This window comes from Salmo salar, chromosome ssa17 (assembly GCF_905237065.1).
Source record: "Salmo salar chromosome ssa17, Ssal_v3.1, whole genome shotgun sequence".
In the NCBI taxonomy this organism is placed as follows: domain Eukaryota; kingdom Metazoa; phylum Chordata; class Actinopteri; order Salmoniformes; family Salmonidae; genus Salmo; species Salmo salar.
In genome coordinates this window covers 74195853-74211267 of record NC_059458.1, presented here as the reverse complement: position 1 = coordinate 74211267, position 15415 = coordinate 74195853, and the positions used below count along the sequence as shown (strand labels likewise).

The window sequence follows — 15415 nt, the reverse complement described above, 5'->3', positions numbered from 1 at the left end:
GTAATGACAACATGTACCCTATCTCTACTACTGCCAGTCACTGTGAGGAGTAATGACAACATGTACCCTATCTCTACTACTGCCAGTCACTGTGAGGAGTAATGACAGCATGTACCCTAGCTCTACTACTGTCAGTCACTGTGAGGAGTAATGACAACGTGCCCTATCTCTACTACTGTCGCTGTGAGGAGTAATGACAACATGTACCCTATCTCTACTACTGTCAGCCACTGTGAGGAGTAATGACAGCATGTACCCTATCTCTACTACTGTCAGTCACTGTGAGGAGTAATGACAACATGTACCCTATCTCTACTACTGTCAGCCACTGTGAGGAGTAATGACAACATGTACCCTATCTCTACTACTGTCATTGTGAGGAGTAATGACAACATGTACCCTATCTCTACTACTGTCATTATGAGGAGTAATGACAACATGTACCCTATCTCTACTACTGTCACTCTGATGAGTAATGACAACATGTACCCTATCTCTACTACTGCCAGTCACTGTGAGGAGTAATGACAGCATGTACCCTATCTCTACTACTGCCAGTCACTGAGAGGAGTAATGATAACATGTACCCTATCTCTACTACTGTCACTGTGAGGAGTAATGACAACATGTACCCTATCTCTACTACTGTCACTGTGATGAGTAATGACAACATGTACCCTATCTCTACTACTGTCACTGTGATGAGTAATGACAACATGTACCCTATCTCTACTACTGCCAGTCACTGTGAGGAGTAATGACAGCATGTACCCTATCTCTACTACTGCCAGTCACTGTGAGGAGTAATGACAGCATGTACCCTATCTCTACTACTGCCAGTCACTGTGAGGAGTAATGACAACATGTACCCTATCTCTACTACTGCCAGTCACTGTGAGGAGTAATGACAGCATGTACCCTAGCTCTACTACTGCCAGTCACTGTGAGGAGTAATGATAACATGTGCCCTATCTCTACTACTGTCAGTCACTGTGAGGAGTAATGACAACATGTGCCCTATCTCTACTACTGTCAGTCACTGTGAGGAGTAATGACAACATGTACCCTATCTCAACTACTGTCAGTTACTGTGAGGAGTAATGACAGCATGTACCCTATCTCTACTACTGTCAGTCACTGTGAGGAGTAATGACAACATGTACCCTATCTCTACTACTGTCAGCCACTGTGAGGAGTAATGACAGCATGTACCCTATCTCTACTACTGTCAGCCACTGTGAGGAGTAATGACAACATGTACCCTATCTCTACTACTGCCAGTCACTGTGAGGAGTAATGACAGCATGTACCCTATCTCTACTACTGTCAGTCACTGTGAGGAGTCATGATAACATGTGCCCTATCTCTACTACTGTCAGTCACTGTGAGGAGTAATGACAACATGTGCCCTATCTCTACTACTGTCAGTCACTGTGAGGAGTAATGACAACATGTGCCCTATCTCTACTACTGTCAGTCACTGTGAGGAGTAATGACAACATGTACCCTATCTCTACTACTGTCAGCCACTGTGAGGAGTAATGACAGCATGTACCCTATCTCTACTACTGTCAGCCACTGTGAGGAGTAATGACAACATGTACCCTATCTCTACTACTGTCACTGTGATGAGTAATGACAACATGTACCCTATCTCTACTACTGCCAGTCACTGTGAGCAGTAATGACAACATGTACCCTATCTCAACTACTGCCAGTCACTGTGAGGAGTATTGACAGCATGTACCCTATCTCTACTACTGCCAGTCACTGTGAGGAGTAATGACAGCATGTACCCTATCTCTACTACTGCCAGTCACTGTGAGGAGTAATGACAGCATGTACCCTAGCTCTACTACTGTCAGTCACTGTGAGGAGTAATGACAACATGTACCCTATCTCTACTACTGTCAGTCACTGTGAGGAGTAATGACAACATGTACCCTATCTCTACTACTGCCAGTCACTGTGAGGAGTAATGACAACATGTACCCTATCTCTACTACTGCCAGTCACTGTGAGGAGTAATGACAGCATGTACCATAGCTCTACTACTATCAGTCACTGTGAGGAGTAATGACAGCATGTACCCTATCTCTACTACTATCAGTCACCGTGAGGTGTAATGACAACATGTACCCTATCTCTACTACTGTCAGTCACCGTGAGGAGTAATGACAACATGTACCCTATCTCTACTACTGTCAGTCACCGTGAGGAGTAATGACAACATGTACCCTATCTCTACTACTGCCAGTCACCGTGAGGAGTAATGACAACATGTACCCTACCTCTACTACTGCCAGTTACCGTGAGGAGTAATGACAACATGTACCCTACCTCTACTACTGCCAGTCACTGTGAGGAGTAATGACAGCATGTACCCTATCTCTACTACTGTCAGTCACTGTGAGGAGTAATGACAACATGTACCCTATCTCTACTACTGTCAGTCACTGTGAGGAGTAATGACAACATGTACCCTATCTCTACTACTGCCAGTCACTGTGAGGAGTAATGACAACATGTACCCTCTCTCTACTACTGTCAGTCACTGTGAGGAGTAATGACAACATGTACCCTATCTCTACTACTGTCAGTCACTGTGAGGAGTAATGACAGCATGTACCCTATCTCTACTACTGCCAGTCACTGTGAGGAGTAATGACAGCATGTACCCTAGCTCTACTTCTCCGACAGGGGAGGATTACCCCCCCCCCCCCTTGTTTATGCTGATGGTCAAAAAATAATAAAATCACCAGGACAAATTTGTTTAATTTAGGAAATGTTCTGTTCACCAAGTATTCTCACAAATAAAAAGAGACGTGAACGTGTCTCAATGTTATCAAGCTATGAACTTATTGTTATTTTCAAATAAAATCTATTTTTGGGCAGTGTACAAATTAGTAGAATTATGTTTTATCCCCCGACCATCCGCTCCAAAACAAATTGCACTATACTACGGCACATCCCAGCTCTTCCCAGAACCATCCAGCTCCTCCCAGAACCATCCAGCTCCTCCCAGAACCATCCAGCTCCTCCCAGCAGCATCCAGCACCATCCAGCACCTCCCAGGTCTTCCCAGCACCATCCAGCATTTCCCAGCTCCTCCCAGCTCCTCCCAGCACCTCCCAGCTCCTCCCAGCTTTTCCCAGCTCCTCCCACTAGAGAAAAGTGAAATAAGTCAAGTGTGTTGTTGTTCACTCAGGGGTTGTTCAATCAGGGGTTGTTCACTCAGGGGTTGTTCACTCAGGGGTTGTTCACTCAGGGGTTGTTCACTCAGGGGTTGTTCACTCAGGGGTTGTTCAATCAGGGGTTGTTCACTCAGGGGTTGTTCACTCAGGGGTTGTTCACTCAGGGGTTGTTCACTCAGGGGTTGTTCACTCAGGGGTTGTTCACTCAGGGGTTGTTCACTCAGGGGTTGTTCACTCAGGGGTTGTTCACTCAGGGGTTGTTCACTCAGGGGTTGTTCACTCAGGGGTTGTTCACTCAGGGGTTGCCTTTTGACACCAAAAGGGAGGACGCAGAACCCTTTCAACAGCAGCATAGAAACCGGTGGTTTATGGAGTGCATTTAACAGAGTTGCCGGTTCAGCACCGGGTTAATGATAAAACACACTTCCCCTTGCTCTGGCCCTGCATGCGCTTTCCAGTCAGTTACGGACACGCTACAAGGATCCAGGAGGCAGCGCTCAGCTGCCCCGCTATTTGATGTGAGCACATATTTCCAGGAGAAAAGCAGCCCCTGAGTCAGTTAAGAACTTGAGGACAAAAAAGAAAAAGGCTCCCAGAGTGCTCCCAGAAGCCCCAGCGGTAAACAAGGAGACTTGGCCGGAGCGACCAGGAAACAGGAAAGTCTGTTGGTATTTTGACAGGTCGAAGATGTAGGGCGAGCATGCACTACCAAAACTATTTGGCGGGGATATTTGAAATCCTTTCGCTTCCTTTCTGAGACGGAACCCGCCTTCTCCACTTGTCATGAGTCCAATTTCCAACATTCTAAAACACTCCCAAAGAACTTGGCACCGGCTGACTTTAGTATGGGAAAGCACTTAAGGCGATCTGTTCATGTCTATCATTCGCTAGCCATTCTTACCACGCCTTTTTAATACGTCTGGGCCTGAGAATGGGCTTTCGGAGCGCTCAGAGGGGGGAAACACCAGCTAGCCATCTGAAACGGTACTCCACACAAGGGGAAAGCTGAGAGGAGAGGTGGTGTTTGTATTCAGGGCATGTCAGCTTCAGAGGGGCTTCTCAGGTAGCAGTGATTACTATGCATAGCTTTTTCCTCCTATAAAACAGCCAGCACGGTTCATTTCACAGATAGGGATCTTAATAGACTGAGCGTAATACGACAATGTGGCGCACGCACATGAATGTCAGCACACTGGTTCTGTGACACGTTGCCCCACTTAATGACAGATTTGCGAGTCAACTGACAGAGTCTGAGACTGCATCACAGCGCAAAGCAATGGAAGGACACAAAAGAGAAATAAAATGGTGCTGAAATGATTTAGAGGCATTTAAAGTATTTATGTCACAATTCCATGTAGTCTATGAGAAAATACCACATCAAAAACAGCTATTTCCTGATTGGGTATCGATAAGGAGGATTGGGTATATTTAAGGAGGTTTGACATCTACTTTTTGAAGTTTGCTAAATGCTGAAAGCAGACCTCCACCCTATAGTATATAGAGAGCATGGCACCTGCTATAGCTTGCCGGACCAAGACCACATTGATTTCTAAATGAGTCATCTCGTCACACAGAAACAGAACAGTCTAAAAAAAATCCAACAAGCCTGCCTCTGTTAGGTAGCTCACTCAGACTTGGCCAGCCAGCACAGCCACCTGTAGAGCAAATCAATTCCCCCTGCACAGACAGACATGCAGACAGAAATCATTTAGAGAGTAGAGTTTGAAAGGAGAAGGAGCCGCAGTGACAGCATGTCCCCCAGTAACAACACACTGTCACTGACCTTGCAGATCTTACTCTCCTCTGTCTCCTTGCTCCGTCCCTGCTGCTTCTGCTGTGTCCTCCTCTCCTGGTACTCTGACTTGAGTGACAGCTGACAGGAGGAGAGCAGGGGGGATTCTGACCCCCTCAGCTCTGGGGTCCTGGCCATGTACCCCCGTGTGGCAGCGGTTCTGCCCGGGTTGGGGATGGGGAGAGCGCTGTGGACCGGCTTGGAGCCCACTGAGGGTTGTCTGAGCTTGGAGGCTACTCCTACCACCGGCATGGTCCGTCACATCCAGAGAGAGAGAGTTCAAAAACGGACAGGAGGAAGAGGTTGAAAAAACAGCGAGAGGAGTCGTTTCCCTCAGTTTCCCACACAAGAGAGGCCAAACAAGAGCCCTGTGTCTCCTCCTGACGTCTGGCAGAGAAAAAGAGGGGAAGGAGAAGACAAAATGAAGAGAGGGCTGCCTCTCAGAGAGAAGTCTGGAGTGGGAGAGCAGCCGCAGTCATTCTGTTGCCTACAGCGTGTGGGACTTACAGAAACTGAGAAGGTTTCTCCGCCACCGGTTCACTCCCCCTTTCTCTTGCTCCCCCTCCTCCTCTCTGTCAGAGCTCAACCACTCCTCCCTCTCCATTTCTGTCAGAACTACAAAACCAAACAGTCCTCAGGGGCGTAAACTCCTCTGGAAGGTAACCGCCACTCCACCAGTGATTATAGACCTGGCTAAGTGCATGTCTCTCTCTTTCTCCCTCTCTCTCTTTTTCTCTCTCTTTCTCTCTGAGCAGCATTCCTCAGTAGCATGTTACTCCCCAGCTCCAACTGTCAAAACAGCTCTCTCCGTAGCCGAGCGCTGATCACTAGAAATAGACACCTCTCACTGGCTGCCTGCATCTGGGGCAGCCCTCCCCTTTGATGAAAGAAATAGTAAAAGTTAAATAAAAAAAAAAACATTTGGAGAGTTATCCACTACATAATCCCTCACAAGGAAGCAGTTTGTCTGGTTCCTGGGACTATTTTTCATGGCTGAAAGAGTTCTAGGTTAAGAAATCTCTGCCTTTCACTCTTTTCCGTCTCTCCCTCTCCCTCTCCTGCTCGAGAATATGGCTTTGGAAAGACAGGCGGTGAGCAGAGGACTGACACCAGTGTTTGGGAGTTGTGGTTTGTGCAGCATCTGAAAGTGCCTTGCGGGGAAAAACTGCTTCTCTGACAGCCAGGCGGACGGTTGTGGCAGAAAAAACGACCTCCTTGCTAATTCCTGTCAAACAAATAATCAGAACATCCAGAGGAATTGAACAGAAAAGTGGCAACTCTGTTTTCTCTGTCAAGAAAAGAGAAAAGGAGGGATATTTTTAATTTAATCTAGTGGTGAAGGAAATGGAGTCATTTATCACTAAATGCCATTTCCTTTCCTGCTGGCTAAACGCCTCTCTCGACCTAGCTTTTCAACAGCTAGTGGTGGGAAACGGGCAACCCTGAATGCATTTGGAGTTTATTAACTGGACAAAATGTGACATGTAACTGTGGTTTTTACGGCTCCTAGTGTGGTGTGAGACATAAAAGGGAGTGAAAGATTAATATGGAAAGCCTACATCTGGTTCGGTTCAGGGGCGGGGATGTGTGAGAGTAGGGAGGATTACCACGTCACACCAAACCGGAACATTTGAACACTGCATCATCCAATAGAAGATGACAACTGAAGAAGAGAACTGAGCAGGCTTGTCCTGCAGAATGAACTGGCTCAATGTGCACTAAGCAGCATACCACCCTGCATCCCACTGCTGGCTTGCCTCTGAATCCAAGCAGGGTTGGTCCTTGTCAATCCCTGGATGAGAGACCAGATGTTACTGGAAGTGGTGTTGGAGAGCCATTAGGAGGAACTCTTTCCTCGGGTCTAAAATAAATAAATATGCGAATGCCCCAGGGCAGTGATTGGGGACATTGCCCTGTGTAGGGTGCCGTCCTTCGTATGGGACGTGAAACGGGTGTCCTGACTCTGTGGTCACTAAAGATCCCATGGCAGTTATCGTAAGAGTAAAGGTGTTAACCCCGGTGTCCTGGCTAAATTCCCAATCTGGCCCTCATACCATCATGGCCACCTAATCATCCCCAGCTTCCAATTGGCTCATTCATCCTCCCTCCTCTCCCATGTAACTATCCCCAGGTTGTTGCTGTAAATAAGAATATGTTCTCAGTCAATTTACCTGGTAAATTAAGGGTTAAATAAATAAAAATCATTATAGCTAGTAGCTAGTTGTCCAACCAATCCTCCGTTTCTCTGTTCCACTCAAACCATTATCCAACTAAGAACAGCTGATAATGGGTCCACTGAATTCCAAAATATTTTTCATCGTAGCCAGCCCCGCCGCTGTATGCACGGCAGGTTGGGCCGCTCATCACAAATGAAGATGTCTGACTATGCAAACCGGTACTTAGCTTCCCAGTCACTGGCAAGGTAAGCATTGAAGCAGTGCCTCTGATGGACAACCACCCTAATAAGGGCATTGGTTCGTAGAAAAAAACATAATTCACGGTCACATGTTTTCAATCAAGCCGCCGCTGTCATGACAAGCCTAAAAAAACAGGATATTATGTGAATGAATGGCGTGACTTCAACTCCAACTCCACTGTATCTAGCCCCCTGACTGCTGAGCTGTCTAGTTGTACAGGACTTGGAAGGAGTCCAACCTCACAAGACTGGCCTATAACTGTTGGGAAACCATCCGTTGTCATGAGACTGTTCCATGTGTGCTTAGCCAAAGGGTTCTGACGAAATCTCTGTGATTTAAGGCACATTTCTCACCTGCCTGTTTCCGCCTGTTTGCCAAGTTAATTACCATACACCACAAAGGCTTCACTGAATAAAGAGTGCTTCTGCTACCTGCATTTACATGGCCCACTGCAGTAATATGGTGCTGAAAGTTTCGCCTTGAACCGCAGAGCGGGATCCAAAGTCAACACTGTCAAACCTGTCTCCGGTTCACCTCCATCTGCAGCGAGTTGAGCAGGTCAGCGCTTAAAGCTCGGCTATGAGAGTCCAACCACACCTCTCAAAATAACATGGCGGCCAACTGTGTTATGGTGGAAAGACAGCGGGGATGGGACGTGATGAAAACCAGTATGCGAACAATAGTTACGAGTGATCGATAGTGGAGATGAGTTTGACGATAGGTGATGGTAATGTCCCCTTTATCTGTGACAGGACCTAAAGTAATGTCTCCAGCCAGGTTGCAGAGCCATCATCTACTGTATGGCTGAAACACTTCCAGTCCATCCTCACTTCTTATGGCAATAGGATGGGAAAAGGCCACCTTTTATTCTGAAAGATGGTCAAAAGAACCTGGCAAGGCATAAATGTACAGCTTCTACGAATACTCCTGTCTGTGTGCTCAGTAAAGCTCACCATTCTAGGTGACCACCAAAGCCACAGTGGAATATCTGGTGGCGGCGATTGATAGAATTCCGGCGGAGGGTGTATGGGGGGGGGTTGAGGAGGTACTAGTGGTGGTGGGGGGGAGAGGTAGGCCACAAAGCCACAGCCCTGCAGAGGAAATGGGAGCGAGGGAGGCCCTTCTTTTCTCACCGTATCCATCCTCCTTCTCACTTCCTGGTCCGAGAGCAGCAGTGTGTCATTAGATGGGCTGGCAAACCAACGGCAGCCACAGGCAGCTCCCAGTACAGCGCAGCACTGCTCCAAATACACCTAGCTCCAATCTTACAGGTCCCAGTACACCACTTCTCCAAATACACATAGCTCCAGTCTTACAGGTCCCAGTACAGCACTGCTTCAAATACACCTAGCTCCAGTCTTACAGGTCCCAGTACAGCACACCACTGCTCCAAATACACATAGCTCCAGTCTTACAGGTCCCAGTACACCACTGCTCCAAATACACCTAGCTCCAGTCTTACAGGTCCCAGTACAGCACTGCTCCAAATACACATAGCTACAGTCTTCTCTCTCTCTCTCTCTCTTTCTCTCAATTCAATTCAAGGGCTTTATTGGCATGGGAAACATATGCTAACATTGCCAAAGCAAGTGAAGTAGATAATTATCTTTCTGTTCTAGATAGGGAGTCAATAAGACTTCTGATCATCCCCATCATTATCCATGTGTTTATTATCTGTTCCAGGCCCCTTTGGAACCCCTGTAGCCTGCCTGGTAAGAGGGAGGGGTGCCTGGTCAGATGAAACACCTGGCGTGCATCCCAAATGGAACCATATTCCTTACACTGTGCACAACTTTTAACATGGGGGCCCATAGGGACCTGGTCAAAAATAGTGCACTATATAGGGAATAGGTTGCCATTTGAGAGACAGCCCTGACGTCAAGATGGGGCTGGCCTTTCACTGTGAAAACAAAACATGGCAGGGTGGTGGAGAGAGGAGTGGAGGGAGCCCCTCTGTCTAAACATCCCCCGGGAGACAGATAGTCACGCACCTGGTCCTGTCCACAGCAGAGGCGTGAACGCTATCTCTCAGGAACACATCGGACAACACGGAAAAGAAAACACACACTCACAAAAACATGCAGTTGGTACACAAAGCTGAAACAGGCAGTAGGTGCACAAAGCTGAAACAAGCAGTAGGTACACAAAGCTGAACAATGCAGTAGGTACACAAAGCTGAAACAAGCAGTAGGTACACAAAGCTGAAACATGCAGCAGGTACACAAAGCTGAAACATGCAGCAGGTACACAAAGCTGAAACATGCAGTAGGTACACAAAGCTGAAACATGCAGTAGGTACACAAAGCTGAAACATGCAGTAGATCCACAAAGCTGAAACATGCAGTAGATCCACAAAGCTGAAACATGCAGTAGGTACACAAAGCTGAAACATGCAGTAGGTACACAAAGCTGAAACATGCAGTAGGTACACAAAGCTGAAACATGCAGTAGGTTCACACAAAGCTGAAACATGCAGTAGGTTCACACAAAGCTGAAACATGCAGTAGGTACACAAAGCTGAAACATGCAGTAGATGTACAAAGCTGAAACATGCAGTAGATGTACAAAGCTGAAACATGCAGTAGGTACACAAAGCTGAAACATGCAGTAGATCCACAAAGCTGAAACATGCAGTAGATCCACAAAGCTGAAACATGCAGTAGGTACACAAAGCTGAAACATGCAGTAGGTACACAAAGCTGAAACATGCATACACAGAGATATTGGACCAAAGGACCAACACACATCACCCAAACCGAAGAGCACAGACATGTTCTATCACACATGCATACAGTACACACACACACACACACACACACACACACACACACACACACACACACACACACACACACACACACACACACACACACACACACACACACACAGCTATGTCTCACTATACTTGTGAGGACTTTTTGGGGACCAACAATTGATTCCCATTCAAAATCCAATTTTCCCTAAACCTAACCCTTATCCTAACCTTAAACCTAACCCTAACCCCTAAATCAAATCTAATCATAACCATAACCACTAACCCCTAAACCTAACCTTAACCCTAATTCTAACCCTAACCCCTAAGCCTAAAATAGCCTTTATACAAGTGAGGACCGACAAAATGTCCTCACTTATCTGAATTTTTGTTGGTTTACAATGTTTTTAAGGACTTTTGGTACTCACAAGTATAGTAAAATGTGCACACACACCCACACACCATGGTTCAGGAGTCACAGATTCCTACTCCCCACTCAACCTTTGACGTGCTCTACAGAGACCCACCCAACTGAAACATCAAAAACACGGGAGTGTCATGGGAAACTATTATTCTTATACTGTCTGTGTGCGTCCCAAATGACACCCTGTCCCAATGTAGTGCACTACCTTTGACCAGGACACATAAGGAATAGGGTACCTTGTGGTAGAAGCCTCTGTTACATATATGTGTCTCATCTGACCCCTGATGACCTAAAGTCAAGACCGTGGCGAGGCCCTCCGGTGCTCTGGAAGATAAAACATGCTTCCAATATTTGTCAAGCAGATTGAAACAATCCTTTTTGCGCCAGAGAATTGAATCTCATAGTGAAGGAACATGAAACATCCCTTTTCGCCGGGGTTCCTGTTATAAACACACACATTAAGAATAATGTTTCAAGAATTCCACTTTAGAAATGCGGAGTCGGGTTACAACCTACTTGTAAGAGGGGTGTGAATGTCGACAGAGGAGCGGGCACCACAATGATTCAAAGAGCCATCCTGCTCTGCCACGGCAGGAAATCCCCAGCGTTCGGGGGCAAGGACAACCCTGGGTCTTCCTGTTCCCTCGCCTTTGCTCATCGGCCGCAAGGCCCCGGCACTTACTCACTCAGCTGAAGACCTCAAGCCCATCTGGTCCTAATCAAACACAAACACCCCGTCCCCGAGCCCATCACTTTTGTGAAAGGACGGGCTCCTCATGCCGTGATATCCTAGCCACGGACTTCACTAACAGACGTGCTATACAAATTGCCAGAATGAGGGTGCTCATTCTTCACACTAAACTGGCAGAAAACAACCAAATTTATGGCCATGGCATTCCACCTTTTATTATTCGCTACGGTCTTCCCCCGGAAACATTTCCATGGGGGTTTTTTCTCGGTGGAGAAAAACTACTGGATTTCTGGGATTCCCAGCCGGAGTTGATAAAGCTCCTGGAGCGACTGGAGCGACTCTTCCCTCCAGAACTACAAGCCGAGCCAGGGATGTACAGTAACTGCAGATGTATCTATTGACCTAAGAATAACTTCAAAGGGAGGATAACCATAAATTGAAGCGGGAAGAAGCAGCAGTCACGACTCTGTGTCACGACTTCCGCCGAAGTCGGGTCTTCTCCTTGTTTGGGCGGCGCTCGGCGGTCGGCGTCGCCGGTCTTCTAGCCATCATGGATCCACTTTTCATTTTCCATGTGTTTTGTCTTGTTTTTCCTCACACTTGGTTTCAATTCCCTCAATCATTTGTTGTGTATTTAACCCTCTGTTCCCCCCATGTCTTTGTGTGGGATTGTTTATTGTAAGTGCTTGTGCACGTGTTGTTTGGTGCGCGATGGGTTTTTGTACCCAAATGTCTTGTTATTTTTATGCCGTGGGTTTTGCTATTAAACTGCTCTGGCTATTACCAAGTTCTGCTCTCCTGCGTCTGACTTCCCTGCCACTGATTACGCACCCCTTACACTCTGGGACCGGCCCGAGCCAAAGACGAGATCAGAGGTGCACGAAAGAGCACCGAAAAACATAGAGAATGTAATCCAAAGGTGATAGCGAAGTACTCCTAAAGGAATCCATCACAACTGCAAGGTTAGGAAAACAATTCACGGTCAGTCATCATTGGTTTGATGTGGTTGTGACATCGACATATGCATTTTGAGTTTTCACAGGTGGATTATACCGGAAATCCATGATGAGCAATACCCTTCACACTGACCATGAACACAAGCTGTGGGACTGGGCTCCTGTCCAGAAGGTGCTAAGGTCAAACCCAGGTTGGCACATTGCAGTAGAATTCATAATATGCGGCCTCAGTGTGTATTGAGCTGTCTGACTAGAATGTGAAAAAGTAAACGCAGACAGGGCCTCTAGTAAATAACTCAATCATAATAAACTACTGCAATACACGTCCGAAAGGTGAATGGGATTGTTTTAACGTGACAGCCAAGCAAGGCTAAGCCAACTGTTTTTGTCTTTCCTAATGTGACATATTCGTGATATGTGCGTATACTCTGCGATACTGAACCTCAGCATACGTCACTGTAACAACACATAGCAGTTAAGGGCAGTTAAAGGTCCAATGCAGCCGTTTTTATCTCAATATAAAATCATTTCTGGGTAACAATACAGTAAGTACCTTAATGTGATTTTTTTTCAATTAAAATGGTCAAAAATAAATAAAAATTGCTTCTTAGCAAAGGGCAATTTCTCAATCAAGAATTTTGATAGGACTGTCTTGGTCTGAGTGGGGAGGGGGAAACTGAAAATGAGCTGTTATTGGCAGAGAGGTTTGGAACTCTTTCTTATTGGTAATGTCACCATGGAAGGCCAAAACTCCAATCCACCGAAATACTTCTGGCATTTTTCAAACAGCTCTTACACTAAAAGGGCATTATGATAATTTTCTCAATTTCAAAGTATCCTTCCAACCTCATAGTGTGGGAATATATATAAAACACAGTATAATCACGTATTTTACTGCACTGGGCCTTTAAGGGCAGTTTACCAGCCTGGTGTCAGAATGTACATCACCCCACATTCCAAAGAGTCTTACCCTGGCACTGGACTCCCTTCCCTTTCACCAGAGTGTGCCTCTCCCCCGGCCTTACAGGGTAAAAACATCCCTACTGCCAATATCCACTGCAGGGCCAGGACAGGACAGGGTGCTGGAAAACCTGTCCTCTTATAGTAAGGAGTCAACTGGCAGCTTTAGTCACTTTATTCCATGTAAATAATCGTCACAGTATATTTCTTGTGTTGACTTCAAAGTATGTTTAATCTGGCAGCTTAAGTCACTTTATTAACTTTATTACATGTAAATAACGTCACATACTTCATAGTATGTTTCTGTGTTATTAGCAACTTTTTAAAATTCTATAGTATTTGGTTTGTGCAATTTTTTACCTACTTATTGCCTATTGTTACTATTTCTAAGTTTTATATTGTTCAGATCAGAGCTCACAAGTAAGCATTCCATTGTACCGCTTACGCCACACTGCATCATGTGCATATGATGAATAAACTATTTGAGCTCAGAAGAAACCAAATAAACAATCCCTCTCCAGTATCTATGCACATACAGGTCCACTGGTATTGTCAATATAGGGTCATGATGGCAGAATCAGAGGTCATTTTGAGGTCTAACCTCATTTACCTGAACAGTAAACATAAAAAGATAAGCTGTAGGACAAATGTTGACTCAAATGTTTATTCATAGTCTATACATCCTCCCTATCCACCTCACCTCATTGCTATCTACTACATCCTCCCTATCCACCCTGCCTCATTACTTTCTACTCTCTACCAGATCCTCCCTATCCACCCTGCCTCATTACTATGTACTGTCTACTATATCCTCCCTATCCACCCTGCCTCATTACTATGTACTGTCTACTATATCCTATCTATCCACCCTGCCTCAAAACGTTCTACTGTCTACCACACCACATCATCCCTATCCACCCTGAGTCATTACTTTCTACTGTCTACTACATCCTCCCTATCCACCCTGCCACATTACTTTCTACTGTCTACACTACATCCTCCCTATCTACCATGCCTCATTACTTTCTACTGTCTACTACATCCTCCCTATCCACCCTGCCTCCTTACTTTATACTGTCTATTACACTATATCCTCTCTATCCACCCTGCCTCCTTACTTTATACTGTCTATTACACTACATCCTCTCTATCCACCCTGCCTCATTACTTTCTACTGTCTACTACATCCTCCCTATCAACCCTGCCTCATTACTTTATATTGTCTACTACATCCTCCCTATCCACCCTGCCACATTACTTTCTACTGTCTACTACACCACATCCTCCCTATCCACCCTGCCTCATTACTTTCTACTGTCTACTACACCACATCCTCCCTATCCACCCTGCCTCATTACTTTCTACTGTCTACTACACCACATCCTCCCTATCCACCCTGCCTCATTACTTTCTACTGTCTACTACACCACATCCTCCCTATCCACCCTGCCTCATTACTTTCTACTGTCTACTACACCACATCCTCCCTATCCACCCTGCCACATTACTTTCTACTGTCTACTACACCACATCCTCCCTATCCACCCTGCCTCATTACTTTCTACTGTCTACTACACCACATCCTCCCTATCCACCCTGCCTCATTACTTTCTACTGTCTACTACACCAAATCCTCCCTATCCACCCTGCCTCATTACTTTCTACTGTCTACTACACCACATCCTCCCTATCCACCCTGCCTCATTACTATATACTGTCTACTACATCCTCCCTATCCACCCTGCCTCATTACTTTCTACGACATCCTCCCTATACACCCTGCCTCAATACTTTCTACTGTCGACTATACTAAATTCTCCCTATCCAACCCGCCTCATTACAATCTACTGTCTATTACACTATATCCTCCCTATCCACCCTGCCTCATTACTTTCTACTTTCTATTACACTACATCCTCCCTATCCATCCTGCCTCATTACTTTCTACTGTCTACTACATCCTCCCTATCCACCCTGCCTCATTACTTTCTACTGTCTACTTCATCCTCCCTATCCACCCTGCCTCATTACTTTATACTGTCTACTACATCCTCCCTATCCACCCTGAATCCTTACTTTCTACTGTCTACTACATTAAATTATCCCTATCCACCCTGCCTCATTACTTTCTACTGTCTATTACACTACATCCTCCCTATCCACCCTGCCTCATTACTTTCTACTGTCTACTACATCCTCCCTATCCACCCTGCCTCATTACTTTCTACT

At 45.9% G+C, this 15415-nt stretch overlaps 1 protein-coding gene across 12 annotated transcripts in view; it reads right to left on the bottom strand.

The window, feature by feature from the left end:
- LOC106576581 (neuron navigator 3) overlaps positions 1–15415 on the bottom strand; it is a 416631-nt gene that overhangs the window by 221683 nt on the left and 179533 nt on the right. For 8 of the 12 annotated variants that reach the window (XM_045700111.1, XM_045700116.1, XM_045700117.1 and 5 more), the window contains exon 1: positions 4978–5504. The exons of 1 other annotated variant lie outside the window; for it this stretch is intronic. In XM_045700111.1, the coding sequence (XP_045556067.1) occupies positions 4978–5238 (261 nt within the window). In that variant the 5' untranslated portion in view covers positions 5239–5504. Of the gene's footprint in view, positions 1–4977; positions 5506–15415 lie in introns of those variants that run through there. 3 more of the 12 variants (XM_045700110.1, XM_045700113.1, XM_045700114.1) reach the window with 1 other exon arrangement.